At 34.1% G+C, this 15,333-nt stretch overlaps 3 protein-coding genes across 3 annotated transcripts; 2 read left to right on the top strand and 1 right to left on the bottom strand.

Annotated features, from left to right (window-relative positions):
• Positions 1-2,127: 2,127 nt before the first annotated feature.
• Positions 2,128-3,191, top strand: ZFP5 (zinc finger protein 5). The gene has a single exon (XM_012991097.2). The coding sequence runs from the start codon at positions 2,268-2,270 to the stop codon at positions 3,060-3,062; it is 795 nt and encodes a 264-aa protein (XP_012846551.2). The 5' UTR covers positions 2,128-2,267; the 3' UTR covers positions 3,063-3,191.
• Positions 3,192-4,657: 1,466 nt separating this feature from the next.
• Positions 4,658-8,778, top strand: ARL1 (ARG1-like 1). Its single transcript, XM_088826257.1, has 11 exons — positions 4,658-5,206; positions 5,831-5,954; positions 6,037-6,119; positions 6,222-6,333; positions 6,419-6,523; positions 7,292-7,342; positions 7,580-7,669; positions 7,782-7,890; positions 7,978-8,126; positions 8,203-8,256; positions 8,342-8,778. The coding sequence occupies exons 1-11, from the start codon at positions 5,070-5,072 to the stop codon at positions 8,567-8,569; spliced, it is 1,242 nt and encodes a 413-aa protein (XP_088682383.1). The 5' UTR covers positions 4,658-5,069; the 3' UTR covers positions 8,570-8,778.
• A 94-nt stretch (positions 8,779-8,872) lies between these two features.
• LOC105950045 (peroxidase 6) lies at positions 8,873-10,199 on the bottom strand. Its single transcript, XM_012973367.2, has one exon. It carries the CDS (start codon positions 10,083-10,085, stop codon positions 9,090-9,092), a length of 996 nt encoding a protein of 331 aa, XP_012828821.1. The 5' UTR covers positions 10,086-10,199; the 3' UTR covers positions 8,873-9,089.
• Between the last annotated feature and the right edge of the window lie 5,134 nt (positions 10,200-15,333).

Raw genomic sequence — 15,333 nt, forward strand, 5'->3', positions numbered from 1 at the left:
AATATGTCTTTTTGAAAATTTGAATAATCTTGGAATGGGACAAAGCACTAACAGTTATGAGACCATATATAAAAGTTTAATTAATTTAAAATAAAAAACATCTATATCTAAAATGTTCTTTTTCCAACATGTCGATCATTAGAGGATCTCTGCAAATCACATTTAATTGCTATTATATATATTATGGTGTGGTTAAGGGTCAAATTTGGCTTTCTTTGCCTTGTTTAATTTATTTAGTTTATTTTTTATTTTCAAGTAGCTATTAAAAAATAGATGAAATTTGAAGTTTGAAAACTTCGTAGTACTAAGAAATGATTTTAATTTGTTCTCAAGATTACATGGCATATTAGGGGGGAAATTTTGAACGAGATAAAAGGGATACATTTCAAGACTTATTTTCATTGGAACACTTGTATATAAACCACTATATGTGCCATTTAGGGGTCTAAATGAGCAAAGCGGGCTCGACAAAAATTCGAATCTAACAGTAATGCAAACTTTTGGTAATGTTAAATTTGATGTACAATAATGTAATGATTCCTATTTGGAATGCATTCCTAGATCTCTCCAAGCAATAAAAGCAATTGGGAATAAAATAGAAACAAGAGGATAAGAAAAAAGAAAAGAAAAACAATTAAAAAACAGAAAAAATGGAATAAAGGAGTGGGAATTGAATTATATTGATGGGAATGAGAAGATTTATTGGTGGGAAGAGATATAGTCCACCAATTGAATATATATATATATATATATATATATATATATATATATATATATATATATATATATATATATATATATATATATATATATATATATTATCTTTTTCTAGAGTTTGTAATTAGTTGTAGCAAGTGAATTTGTGTTAATAGATTCAAATTCAAATCATTTTACCAACGGTCGTCAGCCTCTTGTACTCTTGTATAGTCAGTAAGCTATTATACGAGAGTGTAGATTCAATGCACCTGTATAATTGAGTTCCTTCGTTACCGAAAAAAATACGACTGGATTAAGTGCAATGGAATATATACAAAGGCAATGGGAATATAAAACAACATAATCTAAAATAGTTTATTGCATGTCCCTAAAGCAAAACCTAAGTGGGACCAAATTTCAACAACTGTCCAACACAAACACATTACATTAAATCCCAAATCATGACTGGATTAATTCATCTTAAACACATATTTATATATATTTATATGCTTTTGGAGGTTTATTATATTAAATAATAATTAAAATATGAGTGTTTTGCCTGCTCTAAGAAGATATGCCTAGATTTGGTTCAAGACCTTTGATCATTAAATTATGTATTTTATTATTATTAATAATTGCTTACATCATTGCCCACTTCTTAATATTCCTTTGTTTAGCAAACTACTCTCCCCTAATTAATCATTTTAATTAATGGCATCCGATGAAAATTGTCAAGCTTAATACATTCATTAATTCATTAATCAATCGTACTTTGGTCGTGGATACATAATCACCGCGAACCTTCGATTAAGTGCTGAATAATCAAAAACCTGTATGATTAATTTAATTAAATCAAAGATTGTATCAAACTGTAGCAGGTGGGACTAGACGTACACCTGAAGACAATATTTATATTTATGTATATATAAATATATATATATAATTAAATCCACTAATTAGTTGGTCAATTAAAGTAATCTTCTTTAATTTTTATAGCAATATTTTTCTAAGTACAGTGTGATAGATTTGCTGCAAAGCAAGATCGCCATCCTTCCAGGTGATTGCATCCCCATCTTTCTTTTTGACTTTTTCTTAATTAATTAATTAATTAATTGCCATTTAAATAAATATATAAAATACCCTCCATTTTCCCTCCTTTTCAATCATGAAATATTTGTTTTTTTTTTTTCTTTTTATAATAGTTGCTCAAGTGGTTAATTATATAATTCAACATTTATTAATTATTGCTAATTAAGAAATTCACACTGAATCCTCTTTGGTGGGAGAAAAGTTTTATGTATGGTGTATCTACTTCATTATTTATATTATATAATATATTTCATCACACAGTTACTATATTATATTCCTTTCTTGTTGACCTTTGTTACATTTTATGCTGTTTTACATTATATAACTATAATTATAATATAATATATAAACTATTCTTCTTTAAGAGATGCAATGCATAGTCAATAACCAACAGGATTTTTCTTTTGCTATATAAGAAGGGGGCAACTACGTACAACCCATCTTGTGCATCACTTCTCATCCTTAATTGGTGTATATATATAATGGAAATAAATAGCTTAATTTCATCTTCTCATGAAGAACACACTGCGAAATCATATCCCGAGAAAAAAATCAAACTATTCGGGATCGAGCTCGAGCCTGAGCCAGTAAAAAAACAAGAAAAAGGGTTGCCGGAGAGGGGCGAAAGCGTAAATTCATCCGCCTCATCCACCGTGACTGTTTCTCCGGGACCCACGGGCGGCGACGTGGCAGCGGCAGAGGGCAGCGGAGGCAAGAAGACGTTCGAGTGCCAATACTGTTTGAAGGTGTTTGGTAACTCACAAGCTTTAGGTGGACACCAAAATGCGCACAAGAAGGAAAGAATGCGGAAAAAGCGGTTGCAGCTACAAGCAAGAAAAGCAACCATCAACAGTTATATTCAGCCCTTGCATAATTATTACAACGTTTTTAATAACAGTCGTGTTTGCAGTTTCAACGACTCGAAACGTAGTAGTAATAGTAATAGTAATAATAATAATAATAATAATCATGCATGGTTCTACGACCCGTCTTCTGATCATCACGAGTTTTCGATGTGCTACGAGGAATCGCAGATCAGTTTCGGCGCGTACGGGTCGGATCCAAATATGGATAGATCACCCGAAGATTCGAGATGGTACGACCCGTTTGAGCGACAGGATCGTACGACACCCGCGTTTTATTTGACGCACGCAGTTGATGCGTCGAAGGATAACAAAGGTTCTTCGTCGTCGTTGTCTAGTTTGAAGAAGAAGAATTGTAGTAGGAAAAGTAGTTTAGATCTGAAATTAGGGTTGAGTTTACATTCAACCATTTGAAATGTTAATTAATTACAGTAACATTATTATAATATATATATTATACATACATTTTTTTTTTGCAATATGTAGGTTGGATCTTTTGTTATGAGGAACATGATCACAATTTTTTTTAACAGTTTTTAATTATATACCTTTTCTTTTACCATAAAGACGAATTAAGCCTTGTTTATTTCTTTAATTACCATTTGATTTTTGGGGGAAACATCTTGTTGAAATTTCTATTGATGCAAGGACTTGTTCTCTAGCCTTCGAGCAAGTCATGGATTAATCAAAACGATTTCAATTTTTTTTTCTTCTTTTTGTTGGACTTTAGGGCCCAACAAGAAATCAGTCCAATAGGAGAAAAATCCAAGTCTCGATTAAAACCTGAAAACTCTCTAAATCTTCGATCTAGGTCGTTGATTCTCATCTTTTGATTCGGTCCACTCATTTGGAGTACTTGAACCTCTCTCTCTCTCTCTCTCTCTCTCTCTCTCTCTCTCCCCTAGTTGTATCACTTCATTCAGTTTTTCTTGTTTGCTTGGGGCAACACTCATATACCCAGTGCTCATTGTAATGGAATTCATATTTGTTTTATCTGTAATCGTGTTCAAATGGGTGTCCAACACTTTTCAAATTTATCGCATCCAATTAAATAAGTGCACTGGGTAAATCTCATCGATCGTGCAGTAGTTCACAAACTACGAGAAATATGTGAACCACATTGGGCTAATTAGATGTGATGAGCTAGTTTCTTGGTTGATAAAATTAGTGGATTGGGCCATACTCTATTTCTCATTTAATTTGTGGGCCTCCAAATTGATGTTCCTCAGAAATTACTATTGGGCCAAAATTTGGCCCAACAATCATAATTACAGTGAATTATATTTTTTAATAAAATGCTTGCGATAATGAATAATACTTGTGTTAATGCTAATTAAGTAATTTAAAGCACAATTCAAATTTCAAGGCATTGCTTTAAAAATAACCTTGAAATTAATCGAGCTTATTAAGGATCCGCTGAATTGGTCTTATTTAATTGGACGATGTAGATCGACAATCACAAACTTGGTCTCATTTAATTCTGATCATATTTCTTTTTTTACATCAAATTAAAATTTGTGTGTAAATTGATAAATAATTTACAATATAAAAAAATAAAATAATTATCTATTATGAGACAATTTAGCCATCATAATCACATGTAATTAAGAGGTCAAGTTTCTTAGTCATGCCTACCTTATTACATGTATTATGAGATCAATGTCTCACCTTTTTCCAATCAATTATGCATCTGAATCCGATCTAGCTTTCTTCACCCTCTAATAATTGAACTACCTAAAATTAATCAACCAACAAAATAATTAATCCACGTGCTTCAAAATAATTTTCAATAAATTAATTAAAAGTCTTCTAAATTAACCCTGATTTTATACCGGATTTACATTTTAATCACACTCTTAAATATACAGATTGACTATCAAGGACTTTCGCTTTATAAGAACCAATCATTGCACGACACCTCATCACTGCTACGGCTAATATACCTCGCACGCGCTTTGCACGTGGTTCAAATTTCCTTCACAGCTTACCCGCGGCGCATGGTAGCAAACGCCAGCAATAAATTTGAATTTTTAAATACACGGAAAAGGAAACAAACAAGGAAGAAATATAATTAAAAAAAAAAAAAAAAAAAAACACAGAAAATGCCACCTAATTTCTCCAGCTCCCCTAAATTTCTGTTCTTAGGGTTTTCCGAAATTTCTCTTCTCCAAAAGATTTCGTAATTTTTTATTCCAATCAATCCGAAAAAACCTGTTAATTTGAATTTTCTTGCTCCCAGCGAACATTTCTATTTCAGTACAGAATCTTCGAATTGGAGTTATGAAATTTGCCGCACATTTTTTAGCAGCAAGATGAGGGGTTCTGTGAATTTGCGTCTGGATTCGAGCTCTGGTTGAGTTTTTATATACTCGCGTTGTTTGAAAATCATTTTGTGGGGGCGAAATTCGTAAATAAAAGACAATGCGGGGGCATTCATCTAAACCACCGAAAGGCGAGGCGGAGAAGCAGCTAAGAAGAGACGCGTACGAGGTTTTGGGAGTGAACAGAAATTCAACTGATCAAGAAATCAAGAGCGCCTATCGAAAATTGGCTTTAAAGTAGGTTTTTCTTACTTCAGTTCAGTACTTTATTACCGTTAATGTTTAAGTGTAGATTTCTGAGTTAGTGTTTTTATATTTTTCTTGAATTATAAACCGTTATATTAATTTGTTTGTATTCCGTTCAGTGTTAAATTTTTGCACTAGCTAACATTTAACTACAGCATGTTAATTTGTGCTTTGTGAAATGAGTGATGGAGATTAGAGAATAGGAAGGTTCTTGATGTTTTGTTGACATTTGTTAATTTTTCGATTATATAAACTGTGTTGTTCAAACAGATTGACTAAGAGGGGACTCTGTTGTACTAAACTGTAATCATAGTAACTCGTTGCTGCATTTCTCGTTATCTTGTTTTTTATTTCGGAAGGGGGAAAACATATGGGAACTTAAGGTACAAGTTTGTGCAAGAGACTGGATGAAATCGAATTCGCTTTTAGGGACTTTATTAGACTACTTTACACTGTCAGACCGTGAAACCGACATTTATATTGAAAATTTGGAAACTTCACTTGAGTCCATTTATCTGTTTCATATGTGTATATATGTGTCTGGCTGGGGCCAAGTACTATATGAGAGTGATAATAACTTGTTGGTTGTTTTGTGGTGGTTTTTCAACATCGTAGGTACCATCCTGACAAAAATGCAAACGACGCTAAAGCCTCCGATATATTCAAAGAGGTCACATTCTCGTATAACATTTTGTCTGATCCAGATAAAAGGCGGCAGTATGATGCAGCCGGTTTTGAGGTACGCGTTCTTGAGTTCAGCCTCGTTTGTTAGATTAGTGAATGAATTGCCTTCAGTTGATTTCATGGGTAACTTTTGTCAGGCCGTTGACTCAGAAAGCCAGGACCTGGAACTGGATCTTTCAAGCCTAGGAACGGTCAATACTGTGTTTGCCGCGATTTTTAGGTATGTTGATATCAGTTGTCAGTATCGTTTATTGATTTTCATGAGACAGTGATATAAACTTGATGTACTGTGTAATAACTTTGACTATGTTTCTGGAATTAGTAAGCTCGGAGTTCCTATTAAAACTACAGTATCAGCCACTATTTTGGAGGAAGCATTGAATGGCGTAGTAACAATTCGTGAGCTCACACTCGGGCAGTCTTTGTGTAGGAAGGTACAATTCTTCGCCTATGTTTTTAGTATGCAATTGTCTTATGTATGGTTTTTCTCTCAGGCTAAACTTTTTCTTCATTTAACAGGTCGAGAAGCAATGTGCTCACTTCTATTCTGTTACTATAACAGAAACGGAAGCACAGGCAGGATTTGTCTGTAGGGTTAATTGCTCAGACAAGAGCAAATTTAAGGTACCTAAATTTTGTGAAAATATGGGAACGTATGTGGGGATGTTTCTGTTCTCGTTGGATTAGTAATGCATAAGGAATCGTGGGAAATTGGCTGGTTTTATTTAATATCATTAGGCAATAGCACATGGCTACATCATGTTAGTCCCAGGATTGGAACCTTATTACTTCCTATAACTATTTTTTTAAATTGGAAGAGATTGATGACTTTGGTATGTGCCCTTGTTCATAAGAAGTTGAGAAAAAGACAAAAATATTAGTGCTCGTTGTTTAAATTGGATTTAATCATTTGAGGAAGTTAGGACAGTGGAAACCTGAGATAAGAGGGAGAATTTGATGTTCTGTCTGAAATAATTGAACATTATTTATGCGGCCAGCTCTTAGAGTGGCCATTTTTTCTATTATATTTTGTGTGTTAAACATATACCAATGGCACCTTAGAATGGGTTTAGTATCAGCACATACTCGTATCTTTGAAGTCGCTATCGAACCTTTCTATGGGGCGAATTTTATGATATCTAATTGTTAGATAATCTTTAACCTACTTGAAGGAGCTATAATATATGGCTGTGTTTTGTATCTGCCCTAATAATTGGCCAATTGCCATTATCTGTGTTGCTACACATTTAGTATTAAGTTATTCCGACGAACTATATTGGTTTGAAAATATACAGATATGCTGCTATTTCATTTTCAAATCCTTTTTTTTTTTTTTTTTTTAACTTTGATATGCTTTCTACTGGTTTAAGTAAGCCTTTTGGGTTTGTGCAGCTATTATACTTCGACCAAGAAGATAATGGTGGACTAAGCCTTGCTTTGCAGGTAAAATATCTCCTACTTCTTGTTTCTGGCTTTCTTTTTGCAGCCATGTATGTAAACGGAACTTGCACCATGCCCTTTTAAATGGGGACCGAATGATTCAATTTATCGGTAGAATCACTTCCTAGTGTATCTTAATAAAAGTTATGATTTATCATTGCTTGTTAATTTTTCCATTTAACTGTTGCCTCAATATCAGGTTACTATTGCTAGTTAACACAATAATCATTTTGTTTGTAGGAGGATAGTTCGAAAACAGGAAAGTTTACATCTGCTGGCATGTATTTTCTCGGGTTCCCTGTTTACCGGATGGATCCAGCCCATAACTCTGTAAGTGGACTTTTCCCCATCCACCAACAACCCACCCCCCCCCCCCCACAACCTACTGTTCCAACTCACTGATTCATTGGTTGGTTTCGATTTCTTGTTAATCCTGATTTAGGTGGCAGCTGTAAAGGACCCTGATGCTGCTTTCTTCAAAAAGCTAGATGGATTTCAGCCTTGTGAAATAAATGAACTAAAAGCCGGGACCCATTATTTTGCAGTTTATGGTACCTATATTTCTTTGTAATGTTACCTGCATATATTGTTTTTCTTACGACAGGCTAATTCTGTGCACACTACTCATGTATCTACAGGTGATAATTTTTTCAAAAGCGTAAGCTACACCATAGAAGTTCTTTCTGCTGCATCTTTTCCCGAAGAGAAGGAGAGTCTTAGATCCGTGGAAGGTCAAATTTTGTCAAAAAGAGTCGAACTTTCTAAATTCGAAACGGAATATAGGGAGGTCAGTGATCCAACGTAAGCAGAGTATGTGTCGTTAATGTAAAATTTACGCTTATTTACGTGTGAATTCTTAACAGGTCCTATCCCAATTTACTGAGATGACAAATAGATACGCACAAGAAATGCAAGCTGTAAGTAATACCTCACGCTATCACTAGATAATAACATGGTTTTTTTTTTCTAATTTTTTTTGAATAATATGAAACTTGTGAACAGATCGATGAGCTTCTTAAACAGAGGAATGAAATACACGCATGTTATACGATTGCTCCACAAATAAAACGTAGCAGTAGCAGTCGAAGCAAGAACAAGGCCTCATTCAAGGAAAGCGAAGACGGGCTTCTGGCAAGGGACAAGAAGCAATCGAAGGACAGGTCGAAGAAGAAAAGATGGTACAATCTTCATTTAAAGGTGGACAAACGGAAGCCTTGTGGTATGGACTAAACTGCCCCCTTCGTGTATTATTACGTATTCTCTTTGTTTTTTGTACATTGAACATCTCATTCAAATTCGAATCTTTTTTTTTATTGCATTTGAAACCCCTCTGGTTTCTTACTTTGTAACAGTTGGTTGGTGTTTACCAAACAAGAGTGTGCAATTATGTAACATTGTTAATTTTTCCACAGTGAAATTACCAGAACAACCTTGCGAAACTCTTTGAATTAAGATTAAGCCAAACATCTTACAAAATAATAACATATTTTCAACTATTTTCTTCCCTCTCCATCTTATATGTAACCAAAAAAATAAATACAGTAAATAATATTATATATTAATTAAAATGCACGCGCCTAATTATAAAACATCCCACCACTTTAGTCTTAACATCTCCAATAAAAAATTTCAAAACATAATTTAAAATATTTTCATCACAAATCATCTATATTTTATATATATATATATATACTTAAAGAACAATAATAATAATATTAATAATAATACCATAAAATTTTATTAACAATTTTTAACTTCCTTGGAGTGTATTTGGCGCGTCGCACCTCCTCCGAACCTCTCCCTTCTTCCCCGTCTTCACATTGTGTACGCTCACTTTCTCCATCGCGTGAGCAAATGCCTCGAAAAATGCCGACTGGTTCGCCGCGTAAAGATCGACGAACGGCTTCGTTCTTGGATCGGAGGCCATGATTTGGTCGCTGGCCAATAATCCGACGCCCTTCTGCAGGTTCAGATAGTACATGTTGTCGAATTTTCCGGGGGTCATAGGGTCGTTGAATGCAGCGATGGTGGAGTCGTTCTTGTAGTTTGCGCAGAGCTTCTTGAGCCCCTGCGCGTAGTCGGGGTTCATGGTGGGGTCGTAGTCTGCGGTGCTGCTGAAGTTGTAGATTCGGTTGGCGAACTCGGAGCAGTGTGAGAACCCGATGGTGTGGGCCCCGGTGAGGGCGACCATCTCCTGGACGGAGAAGCCCTTGGACGAGAACTGTTCGATGATATGCGTGAGAGACATGTTCGGGAGGGCGATGTGGCCCTCGACGTCAGTGGCGCGCGACTCGACGCTGTCCTTTCGGCCGAGGCGGACAGGGAAGTAGGGACCGCCGACCATTGAGACGAGGTCTCGGGTGGCCTCGGCGAGGACGTCGGCGCAGGAGACGATGCCCGGGCACTCGAGCTCGAGCTTTGTCTTGGCGCGTATGACCACGTCGAAGGCGTCCCCGGGGAGTGCTTGGTTGACCTCGTTGTCGCGCTCGGCGCGGTTGAAGGGGTTGGAGGAGATTAGGAGGGAGGCGTCGCATCCGCCGACTATGCAGTCGTGGAAGAAGAGGCGGAGGGCGCCGGCGGCGGTGGTGGGGACGGCGAGCTGCTTCTCCACCACCACGTCCTGGACGATTTTAGCGAAGTTGGGGCATGTTTTTTTGTAGTAGTCGACGGAGAGCTTAGGTTCGGCGGGAGGGAGGAGGGGGATGAGGAGGAGGAGGGGGAGCAGAAGCCTAGACGCCATTGTCATTTTCTGAGCGGCGGCGGTGGCTCTGGGGTGGCGGTGGTGGTGGAGAAAGGGAAAGAGTTTCACAATCTTTATTTTTATTTTTTGTTGTGTGGGAAATAAATGCGAGAGGAATTATTATTAAAAAAGCAATGGAAGTGAGGGATTAAAGGGAGGGAAAAGCTGTCCCTTTTTGTGCAACTAACTCTTCAAATTACTGGTTCCTCTCACCCGAGTTTCTCTCTCTTCCACCTGATTTTTTTTACCGTTATTATAGTTTTATTTTCATTAATTTATTTATTAACTAAATATATAATTATTAATAATAATTATCTCTCACATTTTCTTTGGTCAGTTTAATTTGAGGTGATAATCCATTCTTTTTCGTTTTTATTCACTAAAAATAGGTGGTAACTTTACGGTTTTGTAGATGCTGCATCCGGTGAAATACATCGAGTGATTTTAAATCATAGATCTACGGTTTCAAATCATCGAGTGTAGCATCTCATACACTGTATATGTCATTAATTACTTTACTGCTCCTATTTTGGCTCCTTTAATTTCTGTTATTAGCATGCAGAATAATATCTGTATTTCAAGAACGATAATCCTCACAGTTGTTTAGAGCATTTATTTAATCCAGAAAATACAAATATTTAAACTAAACTTCTGCCCGAAAATGTAAACGTGCATGATGCATCAAACGTAGTTCCGATATACTTCAAGACAGTCATCGTCGATCATCTCAAAAAAAAAAAAAAAAAAAGAACGATCGTCGGTGACAGAGTTGCAGCTGTATTCTATGAAGTCTATGACTTGCAATTAAAAATCATGCTAATATGAGATTAAGGAATTAATTAGACTAAATGGTATAATAATTAATGACAATATTATAATAAATTTCAAAAAAAATTAGCTGCTAAAACATTGTGAATTTTATTTTTAATTATTACAGTAAATGGTATATTAATTAGCTCCAAAACTCACACACGTTGATTGGAATTTAGTCAAGCTTTTGGATTTCTCAGTTCAATGTAATTTCGGGTTTGATGTACTCGTTCGATTTATATCTCAGGATCTCAAGTGCATCAAGATGTATGATTGATTCCTTTAGTTTGTGCATATATATGTTTTATGTTTGAATTTTCACCGCATTCGAAATTGGAATGTACTCTGTGCTTTTGCAACTTTGTTATAAGTTCCGAATATCATCTCTCTGTATTTCTTGCTCCTCGGATAACATAATTTCAGGAATTCGAATTGTAAAAAATCTTCGTTTTGTGGTAAAAACAAATCTCCCGAAAAGTTTGATTCATCGTGGTATATATATATATATATATATATTTCTTTTTTTGTAGTGGATATGGTGAAAGATGGTTAAACAATTGTGCTCGATCTCAAATGCAAGAAATCGACATGTTCAAGGTGTCAGTCAATGCAACGAGGCTCGCAGTTGACCGAATGGGCCGGTGTTGAAGTTGTGGGGCCCGCGAGTTTCTATGTCGATGAAACTAACAATTTGTCTTTGATTGAATTCGAGCAAGTTGATTTAGTCGCGTTTGAGACGAGCACTTATGTTTTAACAAGACGAGCACTTATGTTTTAACAAAAATAAAATTTTATAACTATATTCATCTATACACCAATATTATTGTTGCATTTCTTGATTTTGTTCCATTGCAACAACATTCATTTAACTGCTAATCACGATTATTAGCAGTAATTATCGCATCTAATCGGCTGTTAGGGATTAATTAATCCCATAGACGTGTAACATACAAATTCACAATTATGAATTAATCATGCATAAAATAATTAATAAAGAGAAATTAAAATAGACACGTGATCAGCTTCATAAATCAATATCCAGTAATTAATTAAACAAAGATCAACGCTTACACAATACATAATAAACATTGAAAACTGGGAAAAAGAACATGCAACAAAATAGCACACTCATATATATATATAAATATATATATATATGTATATAAATAAATTGAAAGGAAAAAATATAAATAATTAATTATTGATCTCAAATCCTTTTCCCGATGGCTCCGATGAAAGAAACAGCAAGTGCCAACAACCCAACCACCGCAGACGGAGAAGAGCCGAAGGCGGCGGAGTGTGCCGGTGCCGGCGCCGGAGCAGACGCATGCGACGGAGCAGGAGCCATGTTGCTGTGGTCGTGGGCCAAAACCACCGCAACCATGACGGCGAGACAAGCCAAAACTGCGGTGAAACGAATTGCCATCTTAAAATATTTGGAATAAACTTTTTATTTTTATTTTTCGCTATATTTTAAAATGGGTTGATATTTCACTTATTGATGATTTTGGCTTATGGAAAAATGAATATCGATCGATGCGTATTTATATGCAAAATTATATGATTTATTTATATTTTCTAGGCGTGAGAATAGGTCTAATCCCTATAATTAGATCGTGCTGGGAGATAATTCGCGTGACTATTTAATGCATCGTATATATTATCGGCAAAATTATAGATTTTGCCCCTAAGGTTTGCACTAATTTCACATTTGACCCCAATATTTATAAAATAGACATTTGATCCTTTATGTTTTAGTAATTTAATATTTTTTGTCATTTCCGTCGATTTACCATTATTCCGTCAGTTAAGGAAGTGATGGACACACGCTTGATTCCGTTAGTACTAATAAAAAATTGACGGAAATGACCAAACATGTTGAATTTTTGAAACACGAGGGACCAAATATCAAAATGGTTCAAACTTGAGGGACCAAAACTATATTTTTCCCTATATTTTTATATATTAATAACTTTAAATTCTATTAATATTTGATATAATAGATAATTATTTAAAAGGGATTAATAATAAGTGAAATTGATTCGTGCATATCACTACTAACTAATTGCCAGCTTTTGCAAGTATTACGTTATTCTTTGTTTAAACAGTTGTCAATTTTCACATATTCAATTATAAAAGTTAGTAATATTTCACAAAATAAACTATTTTTTTCACTTAATACATACATTAAAAATTGAACATTTTAAATATTTTATTTTTAATGGAGATAATCCCCCTTTTTTTTTTCTTTTAAACTTTTGCATATCAAATTTACACTATCTATATCTACGTTAAAATAATGAAATTTATCTACATGTCATTAATTAGTATTTATAATGCTCATCAAATTTGTAATTTATACTACAGTAGCGTGTCACACTAAAAAGCTATATGTATTCATAAATTATACTAACAATTCAACTCACAATTGAATTATACATAATAGAAGAAAAAAAATATTATTCAAGTGTTACTAAACTTTATTTATCGAACAAACTTAATTGATTACCATTCAACATTCATGCACCGCTCATAATCATTTATATATTAATTATTCAACATTAATTCATGACTGTTTTTAGTCGTTCAAATATTTATTTAGCAGCATTAGTACTTAATTCTACCAAAAGCAACCTTATTAATAAGAGCTTTTTGTATTGTCACTTGAGTAATTTGAAAAATTAAACATGTATTTTAGTCCAAATTATATTAATGACCACTAAAAGAATATAAAATCACTAGTCAACTTAATTAAAACCCCAAATTCACTACTTAAAAATTTTGTTTCTTAATTTTTTAGTTCCCAATACTTTTCAAAATAACACCATGCTAGTAATATATGCAGGATCACACAAATCAATCAATACCATAATACAAATAAGCAAGCATATATGTTACATGAATTCATGACGTACGTTGATCAATCTCAACAAAAGAAAAAACAACATATATAATACAAAAAAAAGAAAAAAGAAAAAAGAAAAATCACAAATCACATAGAATTGAAACGGAACGCAGTCCGATCGATCCAATTTTATTGATATTTTTATGCATGAGATCAAAGCATGCAGCGCATTATTACAAACCCTAGCTAGTCGCTCGTCGTGCTTATTATTTGTGGGGCATGTTGTTCTCTGGCGGGGGCGGCGGCTAGATCACCAAGCTCCACACCGAGAACTGTTTCTGCTATCTTTGCGACAACTTCGATTAAAACTTCCCAAAATGGCATCTTAGAATATTTGAATTGAATAGAAATTGGAAAGTATATATGTATGTGCAATTTCTTTCTGTATATATGTGCTTTATATAATGGGATATTAACTTGGTTGATAATTAGGTTCAACTTATCTATCTTGGATTATTTTATTTCTTTTAGAGTTGGTTATAAGAAATTAAACTTCCGTTTCTTTACCTGCTATATCGTAAAAAATGACGGCTACATATCGATTTATCAGGTCAAACAATTATATATATATACAGGCTACGATCTGAAGATCATTATATATATTATTGACAAAGTAAACGTTGTACCATTTTTGTTATTAATTCAAATAACTATGAAATAGATCAAAGATAATGACTAGTGAACTCGTGATAATCCTTAGCTAATTAACTTTCCAAATTTAGTCTTCGTCTTTCTTTAATTAGTCCGTTTAATCACTCAGTTATGCAAATTGCTTATAAGTCTACGCACTTCTCCGATCCCTCCGTCCCATATTATATATCGTATTTTTGTTGTTGCGTACATATTAAGAAACTCGTAGCAGACTAATTAACAGATTATTCAAAATCCCTAAATTTCAAAATCCTAAACCCTAGTTGCACATTTAACTGGATTTTTTCTCCCATTTTCTATAACTTAGAACTTTGGAACATTGTAGAACATTAATACTGGCTTCTATCATTGCCTTTTATCATTATTATTCCTTGGCTTTTTTTGTTATTCCATGTTCCATATATAAAAGTAATTACTTTCGCCTTTTTTTGAACAAATTCCAGGAAAATATCGATTCATGAATTAATGCGAAGTCCAAAAAAATTTCCTTAGTTCTGCCTCTTGGCGTCTTTGTTGCTGCAATCGACGTTTGGTATGCATTTTCCCAATTATATATTTTTAATTAATCTTTGATGTGTAGGTGTTAATATATACAGTTGATCATTAATATATTTAGCTTGCTTTTGGTTTTGAATCACTTGATTAAGTTTCTCTTTCCAAAAAAAAAATAATCTTAATTAATAAAAGCAAACCTAATCAGAAGCAGCATGTGTATTAATATTTGGAAGCACATTATAAATAATATTACATTCATCAATTGACGCATATTTAATAAAACCTAATGTTGATCAATCTCAACAAAAGAAAAACCAACACAATTCAAATAAATTCATTAAAAAAAAAAGAAAAGAAAATCACCACTCTCTCCGGTTAATTTATTCTTGATAG

Source organism: Erythranthe guttata, chromosome 12 (assembly GCF_056151865.1).
Source record: "Erythranthe guttata isolate IM_541 chromosome 12, IM_541, whole genome shotgun sequence".
Lineage (NCBI taxonomy): Eukaryota > Viridiplantae > Streptophyta > Magnoliopsida > Lamiales > Phrymaceae > Erythranthe > Erythranthe guttata.

Excerpts from the sequence above, each read along its gene's own strand:
- LOC105950045 (XM_012973367.2), bottom strand. The coding sequence starts at position 10,085 with ATGACAATGGCGTCTAGGCTTCTGCTCCCCCTCCTCCTCCTCATCCCC.
- ZFP5 (XM_012991097.2), top strand. The coding sequence starts at position 2,268 with ATGGAAATAAATAGCTTAATTTCATCTTCTCATGAAGAACACACTGCG.
- ARL1 (XM_088826257.1), top strand. The coding sequence starts at position 5,070 with ATGCGGGGGCATTCATCTAAACCACCGAAAGGCGAGGCGGAGAAGCAG. Across the intron at positions 6,120-6,221 it reads GTGTTTGCCGCGATTTTTAG|TAAGCTCGGAGTTCCTATTA; the intron begins GTATGTTGATAT and ends TTCTGGAATTAG. Across the intron at positions 7,343-7,579 it reads GACTAAGCCTTGCTTTGCAG|GAGGATAGTTCGAAAACAGG; the intron begins GTAAAATATCTC and ends TTTTGTTTGTAG.